Here is a 13,339-nt window from a genome sequence, read left to right on the forward strand (position 1 = left end):
TAAAAAGGAGGAAATAAGAGGTTATTGTTATGGTTTGAATACTGCAACTCTGTGAGAATAAAATGTGCCCAGAGTTGGAGCTTCATAAATCTTCTCAGGAATATGTGTAATAAACAGAGAAGTGTTTTGGGAACGGACATTCCAGGGCCACTGTAATGGCAGTTGAAGTGAACAGTCCTCCTCATTCATACAGGTGAACGCGTCTTCCGTCGGTCATAGAATGCCACTCCAACATCCTGAAATCAAACCGCCCCCATTGAGTACTCAGCCCTGTATGGAAGAACTCCCTTTATCCCTCACCCAGCCAATCAGAGCCCACACCGCTGACGTCACCGCACACTCAGCGCTTCCAGTTTCCCACATGACGCGAATGCCAATGAGGGCAATGCGACTACAACTCCCTGCGAGCACCGGGATAGAGTACGGGAGGAGCTACGCAAGCCCAGATGTTGCCGGACGTCACGTGACCCGCCCCAAACCAACCGGGTTTGAATAGTTTTTTTTTTCCCACCTCTCCTCTTCTTCCCTGCCAGCGGCTGCTGTGCAGTCACAACTATCTAAAATGGCGACCGTGGAGCCGGTGAGTAGATCCCGTGAAGCTGGGATCGTTGCCGAACGGAGCGGACGGGGGTCTGGAGCCATGGATGGGTGGGGGAGAAGGGTACCCGTGGCTTCTCGGTGAGGTTGCTGATCGGGGCTGGAATGTGGTGTGCTTGTGGACGGAGCGGAGGGATTGAAGGAGGAGGAGCCCGGAGCAGCGTGTGTCTGAACTGAGGAGAAACTCGCACTCCCTCGTTCTCTCCGGCAACTCTTCTCATAGGAGGCCGCGATGGTCACGCCTGAGGTGTTGCAGCCTCGGCCTGTTCCCGCCGGTGGTCGGACCGCTCTTCGCCGGGGCTGGTGGCGCGCGCGTGCCTGTCACGCGGCAGCGAGCGCGAGGACAGAGCCGCGTGGCGGGGGCCTGAGGAGGATGGGCACTGGGCCCGTCACATATGGAAGAGTTCCCCTCGTGTCCCGCTTCCTCCACCCTCCTTCCCCCTTTACCTCTTTCTGTCTATTGAGCTATAACGAGTGTCCTGTCTATATATACTTCCTCCTCGTGTGGTGTTACCCTGGCATCCCTGCACTTCCAGGGGGCAGACATGTTGCATGTAGGAGGAGGGGGGCTGTAATTATGCAAGGCTCTTTCTCTTTCCTTTCTCCAGTTTGGCGTGACTGATTCATGACGTTATCTGGATTGAAATGCAATATATTCTCCCATTCGAGGCCTGGCTCCAGTCACCCCTATGTGTGAGCACAGCCAGGCCATTTTTTTGCTTCTGTACTTGTTTCTAAGTGGGTTTTTGTTTTTTCCAATGGGAGTGTCTCAAAAATTGTCAATTGCTTCTAGTCAAAGGCCTAAATGAACAATTCAGCCTGCAAAAGGTCATGTACTTTCTTCAGGTGACAAGTGCCAACGCTCCGGTGGGAACAGGGGCTATTGAAAACAAAGGGGCTCTTCTAGTGCTCAGGGGAAGGAGTACACAATACCTCAGTGTTGCCTATCACTGGGCTCTGTATACTTCAGTACAACATCAATCTAAGCATATAGCTGACAACACTCTTACAATTCCTTCTTTGGATAATTGTTGGTTAGAACATTTGATCACGTCATCATTCAGGGGAGTTCAGTATCACATTTGCACCAGAAATCTTGTGCTAATTCAGCCTAAACAAATGTCTGTGCCATATTCCGAAACATTCAGCACCATTTTCTGGTCTTCTACAGACTCCTGCACCAAATTCAAGTAGTTCTTATTTGGGCTATATTTTCCAATCTGGCGCTGTGCTTGCGACGTAGTTAGACCTACGACAAAGTTAGACCTAGTACTTTTTGGTGTAACTAGTCTGTCGTCTGTTCATATTGTATGCGACACATACCACAGGTGCGATATTCCTTCAGTGAGGATCGAACTGAAATCTCTCACACATATGGTACACTTTGGGCAGAGATGTGGCATATCTATGTACATTTATCAGTGTGCATATATCTGTGCGAAGTTTGTCTCACAAGCTAGCACCTGTTTCATAGGTTTGCACCAAATTCATCAATGCTTTGCAGTAGGGATGCACCGATAGGCATTTTTCAGCATGAGTACCGAATAAATATATATATCTATAGATCGATTTTATATATATATATATATACATACATACATACATACATACATACATACATACATACATACATACATACATACATACATACATACATACATACATACCTTGAAAAATTTGATGGTTGGTATTTCACCAGTCAGCATGACCGGACTATAGCCTTGCAATTTTTATAAAAAATCTTGGGGACAGATAGAGCTTTCTTTTCGTATACTGAACTCCCTTTGATCTCCTGTCACAGGGCCGCATCGGGCACAGCGGATCTAGGGATCGGCAGTGACAGCTGCTAATACAAGCGATTGAGCGTCTCTAGAGACGTCCGATCGCTTGAATGTAAAGCTTCCGGCTGTGTAATTGCAACGGCCAGGCGGGAAGCTGCTCGTCGGGCTCCACCGTCCTCTCGTCAGACTAGTGGATTTTTCAAGATATTTATTAGTGGGGCACCAAAATGGAAAATTTAATAACTAAACCGAAATGAAAAAAAGTCATGCCGATACCGAAAATGTTTTTTAATTTTATTTATTTTTTTTATAAACTTTTTAATTTTGTTTTTTTTTACTCATTCATATTTTTATTTTTTACTTTTAGGGGCTTCGGGGACCCCTCATATTTCCCTTTTTAAAATAGAAAAAGAGATCGAGATTACAAAGTCCTCAATCTCTTTTTCTGTGCTCCCTGTTGTCAATGAACAGGAATTGATAACATGAGAACATTGTTTACTAGAATGAATGGGGGTGATTTAGATCAATTATGTACACTCAGCGATCGCCGAGTGTGTGTACCTTGCTCTTCTCTCTGACACGCTGTCACGGGAGGCTAATCGAGCGGTGTAGAGAGAAAACGCCCAGCCTCCTGTGACAGCGTTGTCTCCGCCCACACACCGCTCTGCCGGACTGTGAGAGGTGGCTGAGCGGTGTGGGAGGAGACGCCGGCCGCTCACAGCGCTCTCCACCGCAGGGCTCGGCCGGCTGTCACTTTCTCTTCTCCCCGCTGGGACATAGAGCAGTGCCCAGCGGGGAGGAAAGAAGTCAGGGATGTCCAATGTATCGGCAGGAAAATGGCACTTTCGGCATTAGTGCCATTTTCGGCTGTATATTTCGGCGGCCGATATATCGGTGCGTCCCTAATAGAAATGTATAAATATAATTTTTTTCTGTACTCCCCGATACCGAATACCTCCATTCCGAGGTACCATGGGCCCGGCTAAACGGGAAGCCAGGTGGTGGGCCAGTGTTCTATTGAATATCGGCTTCACGCTCCCTTATGACACTGCGAGGCAGCCTGGCTTCATGACCGATCAGAAAGCCGGGTAGGTTGTCATGACCTCCCGCCCAAATTCCTGATTGGTCAGGAAGCCAGGTTGTCTTGCAGTGTCACTGGCCAGAGAGGGAGGCGGGTCATAACCTGCTGCCCGGCTTACTGATTGGTTGGGAAGCCGGCTCCATGTTTGCTAGCGGGATTGCCAGTCAGAGGCGATCTCCCTCTGTCCGGAAGTTTTGGTATTGGAGCATTTGGGAGAGTACAAGTACTCGCCTAAATGCTCAGTATTTACACTGATACAAGTGTCGGTGCATCCCTACTATGCACCCTTGTACAATCATTTGGCGCAAATAACGCTAGTCCTATAACCCTTAGACACTTTTATATGTGTCTTAATGACACACTATTTGAGTTATTCTGAGTCAACTAATGTCGTTTAAAAATGTTATCCAGACCTGCCACTTAAATTAAATCCCAGACATATTAAACAGGCTTTTTCTTGTGTGCATTACAATATGATTATTCCTGAGGTTGGGGGGAAATCCAGTTTCAAAGTTAGAATTTTGCCCATTCAGATAAACAAGGAAAGAAATTCCATCAGGTTCCTTTTGATTTTCCTTGTCACTACAGTTTAAAACAAAGGTTGATTGGAGTCCACTGACCTTAACATTTTTTTAAAACATTCATGTTACTGTTTAAGATGCTTGAATGTATTTTTAAGATTTAACTCCTGAGTTTAGTGTCACTTTAGGTCCCCAGTCACATGGCTAGTGACTTGCATGCATTTAGAGGACATTTCTCCAGGAAAGAACTCCAGAGAAAAAAAAACATAATTTACCCTTGCAGTGGGGCTACCCCGGCACTGCAAGGGTTAAGCTCTGGTTCATTGAGGTGCACAAAAGAAAGTTATACTCGCCAGACCATCTGAGCCGCCTTCTCTCACTCTTTGCTGCAGCGGTCTAAGATCCTGGTGTCATCACACTCTATATACTATGTATGGACGTGAGGATGCAGATGAGAAGACACTTTAGTGATCATGGAAGCAGGGAGCCGGCTTGGATGGTCTGGTGAGTATAACTTTTTTTTTGTAGCACCCAACCTCCAGCTGTGGTGAAACTACAAATCCCATGAGGCATCTGTCTCGGAGTGGTGGCTGTGAGAATCTTGCTATGCCTCATGAGATTTGTAGTTTCACCAGGGCTGGCGGTTCCCCACCCCTGTCCTAGACAAAAACGAGCGCTTAAAGGAGAACTTTGGGGTGTGAATTACACTCATCCCCCCTAGTTAGAGCTGATGTGTGACATTGAAACTCACACAGCGAGTCTATTGATCGAGAAGTGAGTAAAAACATATTGCTGATTGCTCACTTCTCGATCATCCCCCTGCAGAGAGTAGTGACTGTAAGTCACAGCTCCCCACAGGGATTCCCCTCTCTGTTTCTTCAACACTGAGTGGAGGAACGGACTGGCAGGGGGCGGGCACAGCTGGCTCTGCCTCCAGATAGGCAGAGCCCGCTTTCAATCAGCCAACGGGGTGGATCTCGACAGTATTGTTGGGATCCGTCCTGCCTGGGAAGCTCTCCTGCTATATGTTGAGTTTTGGGTCACGGGAGGATGTTAGTATATGTTCTCCCGTGACTGTAAAGAGAACTATGAGGGGGGCGAAGGTTACCCAATAGTTCTTTTAGCCCTTGCAGTGTGCGGGTTTCCCCATTGCAAGGGCTAACACATTTTTGTTTATTCCCCAGAAGTTCATATTTAGTGCAGGTAATACTTTTTTTAATTGTATTCAGACTGGGCATTTAGGGTCATTCATTTTAGCTGTGTTCTGGGTCCAAATAGCAACTCTGTAAATGCAGCTAACCTTGCAAAAAGATGAGTATCTAAACAGGAGAAAGTGATCTGTGAAACACAAGTTTATTTTTTCTTTGAAAATGAACCAAAACACAGCAGTGTTAAGCTGGCTTATGAGTTGTTTCTTTTTCTCATTCAGAAACAGAGCACGAATAAGGCATTACCCCCACGCTGGTCTGTTGTATGCACGTAGCCCTACTTCAGGATTTAGAGCAATTTGGAAAGATTTAGAATAGGGATTACACTGGACACATTTTCTTCTCTCATGGGGGCGCTTGCCAAATTTCATTCTTGAAAATTTGCGTTTACTTTAAAAGTTAGGTTTTCTTGCGGCAAGAATTCCTTATCTGGTGTTTACAAGCAGCAGCTGTAACCCGTTCAAGTTAATGATCAGGTGATAACGCACACTAAAGAATAATACACCACCCCACCCCCTGCACACACATAAAATGTTTTTTAACATAACGTAGGGAAAACTTTTTTTTCTCAAATTTATGGTACTTTTTTCCATTTATATAGTAAAAAAAAAATACCTCCCAGTGGTGATTATATGCCTCCAAAAGAAAGCTCTATGTGTCTCAAAAAAATGTTAACATAAATTGCAAGGCTATATAGTCCGGTCATGCTGACTTAGGCACCGTTCACATATAGCGAATTGTCGCGCGATTTCCGCCGCGATATCGCGCATTTTTGCCGCGCGATATCGCGAGAAGTCGCCGGCCAATGTTATTCAATGGAGCTGTCTTAACTCCATGTCGCTCGTCGCGGTCGCAAGTCGCTTCTACCGGACCCTTTTTCGGCGGATTTTGCGCGATTTTACTTTTTTTCTATGGAGCCCGACGGTGAAGGTCGCGCTACCGTCGCTGGAACGTCGCCCCGAAAGTCGCGCTATCCCGGCCGTGCGGATCCGCTGCAAAAGGTATGTCGCTATATGTGAACGGGGCCTTAGAAACCTTTCTAATGGGACACACAACAAAAAACGAGTTCATGGATTTTAACCCTTTAAAAAGTTTAGCTATACATACACTTATGTGAGTTGGGTTTTAATTTGTTAGACACTACTAATTAGCCTACTTTAAGTCCGTTTAAAACTACCTTGTCTACAGGGTGGCAACGCCGCTGTGCCATTTCACTGCAGAATGAACAGCATTGTCTCATAAGCAGTAGAAAAATCATGGACCTGCTGGCAGGTTCAACTAGTAATAACACTTAAGTGGGGACTCATGAACTGCCCCGCTAATACTTTTGACAGGCTGCATTATCTGTATTGTGTATCTGTACACTGTATATCTGTATTGTGATCTGTACACTTCAGTAGAACACGGAGGTAGAATTAAATTCTGATTCTGTTTGTTTAACCACTTCAAGACCAGGTGTTTAGACCCCCTTACGAATATCTAGTGTTCCGTCATTTCATTACTTAAAACAGAACTAGACCCATCAATTCAACTGTCTCCCAAAACTGTTACTTCATGCCTCCTGGTAATAACTGTCAAGAATGCCAGTGTGCTTATTTCAGCTCTCAACTGAAATTTCAAGCCCACCCCCCATATGGCTGGTGACTTAGTTGGTTACGTTCAGCATCATGGCAATTTCAATCTTGATAGATAACAAGGCACCTTCCTTGGCTGTAAAGGATAGGAAGGTGTAGTTTGGCTTTAAATGAAAAAAAGGGCACCATTGGGGACAGTTTTATCTGCTGCTTATTGAGTGTTATTTTACAGTTGGGTACTTCCCATCCTTCTATTCTCATTTTAACTTATGTTAAAGAAATCTGTTAAATTAGCAGCATCCCCATAAGCAATAGTCACAAGGTATTTGTGTTTTCATGCAAGCTGCTCCAAAATGTCTTGTTTTTCTAGTGCACCTCTGACTCTCTCTCCTTTTGATACATCTTGTAATTTATTCTTATTTTGGATAGAGTAGGCAATGGTTAAAAAAACTGTCAGGTTTTTATTGGAATCTGTTTCCAAGCTGGGATCATTTACCCTGTTTTTTTTCTGGTGGCCTTTCTCACCAGGACAGAAAGTGAATAGATATAAAAAAAACAAAAACTATATGCAGTTCTCACCAACATCTGTTGCTTGGCTTGAAGAAATGGTATCACTGTAATTTAGAAATCCTTTTGGTATTCCCCAGGGCACCGAGTGCTTGATCCCATTCTGATCCGTCCCTCTATTTGTGGAGCAGAACTGGCTTGAATTTAGAGCTTATGATTTTTCACATTTTTACACATAGCCACCAGGCAGGTCGGAAACTATGCATACACTAGGGCTCGGTGCAGACACAGTAGCTGCATTCATAGGCTGGCTCTCACCTCAGGGCCGACTGGGGCAGAAATATACACTATATTGCCAAAAGTATTGGTGCGCCTGCCTTTACACGCACATGAACTTTAACTACCTCCCGGCCGGCCGTTGTGTATACACGGCCGGCCGGGAGCTTCTTGGATGCAACTGGGCGTGTATACACGTCCTGTTAGTCCTGCCCACTCGTGCGCGCACAAGCGGGAAAGACGCATTTAAAAACCGGCAGCAATACCTGTCGACATACAAGCGATCCACCGGCTACAGAGCCGGCGGATTGCTTGTATGGGGTCCCGGTATGTGCTCCCCTCCCGCTGTCATGCTGTGCCCGGTGCGAGCCCGTGACCAGCATAGTGCCTCTGTAACAGGGGATCAGAGGGAGGTCGGTTCACGAGCTCCCTCCGGTCCCCTCTCAGCTGTCAGAATGCGGAAGTGGTGTATATTACATCACTTCCGCATTCTCGTGTCACTCTCCAGCTTCAGATGCTGGAGAGAAGCTGATGAAGCAGATCGGTGCTTCTTCAGGGGGGGTCCTAAGTGACATTAGGGGTCTTGGAGACCCCTGATGTCTCCATAAAGGACCTGTCACTACTTTTGCTATCACATATAAGGGTTTCTTAGCCCCCTCTGTGATAGCAATAAAGTTAAGTGGAAAAACATTTAGTTTCCCCCCAAAAAAATTTTAAGTTACACATAAAAAAGAATTTTTAAAAAAAATATTTTTTAAAAGTCCCCAACCCTACATACGCGCATGTAAACATGCGTCAGGTGCGGCGTATGGTCATGTACTCCCATAGAGAAGGACAGGGGCTGCGTACTAATCACACGCAACACCTGTCCTTCCTGGGAGCTGGCCAATACGGCCGTGCACGTTTACCCAAATAGAGCTTTCTTTTGGTGCTATTTGATCGCCGCTGGTTTTTATAAAAAAAAATTTATAAATGAAAAAAGACAAAAAATTGTGGAAATAAATATTTTCAACTTTTTGTTATACAAAATATCAAATAAAATAAAATTCCTTCCTAAAATTAGGCCAAAATGTATTCTAAATATTTTTGGTAAAAAAAAAAAAATCCCAATAAGTGTATACTAAGTTCCGTTCTTGATTTATAGAGCTGAGTAAGGAAAGTGAGATCCATTTAGAAAAGGACGGTAGTTCTCAATCCAGGCCTGCACCTCCTCCCGCCCTCTACCATGCTACAAAAGGTGAAGCTCCTGATATAAAGGGATTCTAATGTGAAAAGGGGGATCCTGATGTTAAGGTATTTTTTTTTCTTGTGTGTGTGCGGTTTTCCCTTAAATTTCATATCAGACTCTTGTCTGGGGCTTTTTTACATTTAAAAGAGAACTATGAGGTGTTTTTTTCCACATAGTTCTCTTTAGGGTCACAGGAGGACATTACTAACCTCTTCCTGGGGCTCACTTTAACTCTTGCTAAATTGAAGCAAATGGTGGCTGCTTAAATTATCACGCGCTTACCTTTTCAGGCTCCTGTGAAAGAACAAGTACTCAGGAAGTTCTCATGTGCTCTACAAGTCCCAACATTCCATGGACCTGAGGAAACTCACTCCTGCCCCATCTCTTCCCACGTATCAGATGATTGATGAACATGCAAAGCAGACGGCAGCATTTACCATTCTACCTCACCATTGCCCAACATAAGTGATCCACACATCTTTGGCATTACACACTTGAGTGAAGTTGACAATACCCATTAAACAGACAAGATTTTGCTATTTGAGTTTTAACCAGCCCCCCTCATTGTCCTGCCCATCCGATAGCTGATTGTATGCACTTGCACGTGATTTGGCTGTCATCCATACTGCTTTGAAGAATGAAATTGTATGGCCCCTTTATTTAATGGAATAGTAACTGAGTACATTCTTACAGTTAGGACTAATAAACAATAACCCTTTTAGGTATTTTGCATATTAATGTTTTACTTTTGAACCAGCAGCTGGAGTTTTAGGCTTCTTTTTAAAGTGTATGTCCAGGTAGAACTTTTTTCTTTTGATTAGTTCGAATCTGTAGAATCCTGTCAGGACTTTACTGCTACTTGGGGCTTCACTACAGAGATTTACCTCCTTTTTTTTTTTTTTTCCTGCCAAGGGCCTTGTGCACACCTAGGTGATATATTGCGCAAAACACAGATTTGCACTGAAGTCAATGTAGGCTGCTCGCACCTTTGCGGTTTGTCGTGTGACTGAAATCGCCTGTCGCACAAAAAGGTGCTGGAGTTGTTTTCAATGCATAGAGATGCCTATGGGACCCAAAGAGTGCGTCAACCGCCCGAAAATAGCTCCAGCACCTTTTCGCACAACACGTGTTTTTTCGGCGAAAACAGCTTGGCATCTGAATCAACTAGGTGTGATCCTAGCCTGACGAGAAAAAAACAAAACCTGAACTAAAACTTTCTTTAGTAGAGTAGGCCCAAACCCGTTATACAATTTTTCTTGTGCTTCCTTGTTGCAGATATTTTTCTCCCTGTCTGGTAAAGCTGTTGGCAGGACAGGAGGTGAGGAAAAATCCCTAATGGGGCCCCAACAGTAGCTCTAAGACCCCGTTCACATTGAGCGATTTATCGCGCGGTAATTCCCGCGATATCGCGGCAAACTACCGCGCGATATCGCGCTCCAATGCAATCCAATGGGGCAAGGGTTCTGCTGTCGCGGGTCGTGTGTCGCTACAGCAGGACTCTTTTTGGAGCGGATTTAGCCGCGATTCAAGCTTGCTCAATGCAAGCTTGAACGCGACATCGCGCGGCAAATCTTGCGATGTTGCGCAATATGCAAATCGCGCAACTTGCATATCGCGCAGTGGGAACGGGGCCTAAGCCGTCCCCTCTCTAGTGAAAACTAGAAAATACTTTTACTTTCTGTACACTTTAACATGGCCACATGAGGAGAATGCTGCAGGTGCAATAAACCTGCCAAGTGAATAGGCTGGCTTACCACAACGTGGATGCTTGAACTACCCTTAGTCCGTTTGGGGATAAATGGGGCAGGCAATGTTTAAATTAGAGATATGGAAACCTCACAAAAGTTATAACTAAATCTAAAATGGAACTTTTTTTTTTCTCCCAGCTTTTCCTGTAGTACAAAGTCCTCTGCTTTTACCAAAAATAAATTATTTTTGCAGTATCTACCACATTTGCTCTTGTCTCCTTCCAAACAGAAAATAAGCTTTTACCAAAAATATATTTTCACCAGTGATGAGTTGATGCAGTCTTGGCAATCTTGTTTGCTGATGAGCTGCTGCCAGGAACACCATTGCTCTAACTCTCCTTCCCACAGCTCTCCTGACCCCTAGTGCAGACCACTTTCACACTGACTGAGGAGCCCTACAGATGACACCAGGAAAGTGGCTGTTATGGTAATCTGGGATTCCGGGCTGCAAGTTAGACAGCTGGCTCCTTGGGAGCTGTCTCCACAGTGGCTAGGTAGGACATCACTGCCTGTGTCAGCCTGGTGCTGACCATCTCTAAGCAAAGAGAAATCTGAACACCAATGCAGTTACTGAAAACAGCTAAAAGGTTTTAAAGCCCATCTCCAGGGAAAAAAAACTACTCTTGCAGTGGGGCTATCCTCACACTGCAAGGGTAACTGATTATTTTTGTCCAGGTGTAATGTGTAAAGCACTTTTACTTACCTGATGCCAGGCTCAAGACTGGCACCTGCAGCTTCTCCTTCCCCCACCCTGTTCTGGTGGTCGGAAGCCCGCTGTGGTCATGACATCTAATGCAGGGACATAACCCTGAATTATCAAATGAATAGTTAACCCTTGCAGTGAGGGGGAGGTAACTCTACTTCTTGCAAGGATAGTTTTGTTTTGAGATGGGCTCACACTGCTTACTTCTCCTGTAATCCTTTGTTAAAAGAGAACTATGGGGCAAGTGTTTTTTTCCATAGTTCTCTTTAGGATAACAGATGGACATACACTAACCTCACGTGACTCACTAAGTTCTCACTTCCTCAGTTCTCACTAAGGGCTAATTCACACTAGAACATTGCTCTAAAAACACAGTATGTGTGCATTTGGCGTATGTTACCACACATTGCTATGCACCCAATGCCAGGAGTGCTGCTGCATTGTTGCCATTCCTTCTAAATGGCACCCCAACATGCCACCTGATGAGTGGGCGTACACTCCGCTGCAACACATGGCACCGCGTGTGGTGATAAAAAGATACCCAGTGTGGTCAGATTATTCATGCATGCCTGACCACTTTTGGAAATCTTTGGGCACCTTTACTTTCTAGAATAATTTTTGTCTGTCATTTTTAGATTGGACTGTTGTGATTTTTTTAAATGCTGTGTACTGGCACCCATTTCCCTACTTCCATTTAGAAATGTATTTGAGAAGAGGAGAAAACAGATTTTGTTTTGGAGGAGCTGGAGGTTGACGTCCTGTGAGGCTTATAACTTTGTGCAACAGTTTGCCCAATTTGGGTCTGTCTTTTGTTTTGTTTCTTGTGATACTTTACCCTTGTTTTCACAGTGCTTTAGTACTCTGTTTTTTTTTTTGGCACATAGGATATCCGATCCACATTTCTACTATAGGCAGGGGAGCAGTTCTAGTCTTGTTCATGTCCCGTAATAGGACCCTGAAGTAGCTTACAGCACATATCTTTTAATCCTAAGGACTCCAATTTGCCTTTTCGTATATTGGCCGTTCATTTGAATTGCTTGTTACTGCTATGGTGCTGTAAAGGCATCATCTTGCCATTTCCTTTCCATGTGTGTGTATGTGCTGAAATGTAGTAAATTCTTGCTGTACACGCCACTTATGCAAGCTGAATCCTATGTGTACAAGATTAAAGTGACTGTGCCAGTAACACACTTCCTTTTCTAGGATGGCAGTGCTCACTCACCCTTCTGTATCGGGACAACAGAAGCCAGATAGGACTGCGAAATCTGTGCACTGTTCTTTAGTGCACTTTTAGTTCTGTTCGTCCAAAGTAGTTCTGTGTCTGAATTGCTCTACTGCTGATCCCATTAAAAAGACCATTCCAGATTGTTTGAAAAGTGTTGTAGGTAAAGGCATTGTGTCTGCAGTTGTAGCTGCACTAACGCTCGTCAGTATTTTTAATTTGCAAAGCTGTCACCATCGCACCTCGTTTTCCCTGTCTTTTTTGATGGTAGACATGGCTCTGTTTTACTTTTTGCAAGTTAAATTTTTCACTATTTAAATGCCCTTTTTCCGCTTGTTAACACCCTCCCAAATTTTTACATGGCCAAAAGTTATCTGGTCATATCAAACAATGCAACATTTGCAGCTATCAGATCATTGTATGGTCACTTTTTAGACCATTATGTATGACTGTATTAGTAGAAAACAAGCCTTTGCTTTGAATTTCTAAATTATTACAATCACTACATAAGCCATTTTCAAATTTCATGTGAGGTGCTTATTTCTGCAGTAATATTCTTCAACTGATTACAAATTTAAATGTTCTTATATGTGAAGATGGTGGTATTTTGTACACTCTGTACAGAACACCCTCAAAAATCTCATTTCCTGCTCATGTGATTTGGCCTAGTCGTTTTCCAGACGTCTGCACATGCTATGGTCTGTAGAACTGCAAAATAAATTAATGGTTTTATTACCGCTCCCAGGAATCTCTACGTAGCAATATTTTAATTTGCACATTACCGGCTGCATGGAATAACCTCCATGGAAACATCTTTACAGTATATTGCATAGGAAGTTTCATGTTACAACAGTAAAACTCCCTATTTGGGTATCTGTAAAGAAAAAGCGAGG

General features: G+C 44.2%; 1 protein-coding gene across 1 annotated transcript in view; it reads left to right on the forward strand.

Annotated features, from left to right (window-relative positions):
• The first annotated feature begins 344 nt into the window (after window positions 1-344).
• The window catches only part of EIF4E (eukaryotic translation initiation factor 4E), a 23,937-nt gene continuing 10,942 nt past the window's right edge, over window positions 345-13,339 (forward strand). The window contains exon 1 of the mRNA XM_018566293.1: window positions 345-580. Coding sequence (XP_018421795.1) covers window positions 563-580 — 18 coding nt within the window. The 5' untranslated portion in view covers window positions 345-562. The remainder of the gene's footprint in view (window positions 581-13,339) is intronic.

Source organism: Nanorana parkeri, unplaced genomic scaffold, assembly GCF_000935625.1.
Source record: "Nanorana parkeri isolate BGI_ZX_2015 unplaced genomic scaffold, ASM93562v1 scaffold933, whole genome shotgun sequence".
Taxonomy (NCBI): domain Eukaryota; kingdom Metazoa; phylum Chordata; class Amphibia; order Anura; family Dicroglossidae; genus Nanorana; species Nanorana parkeri.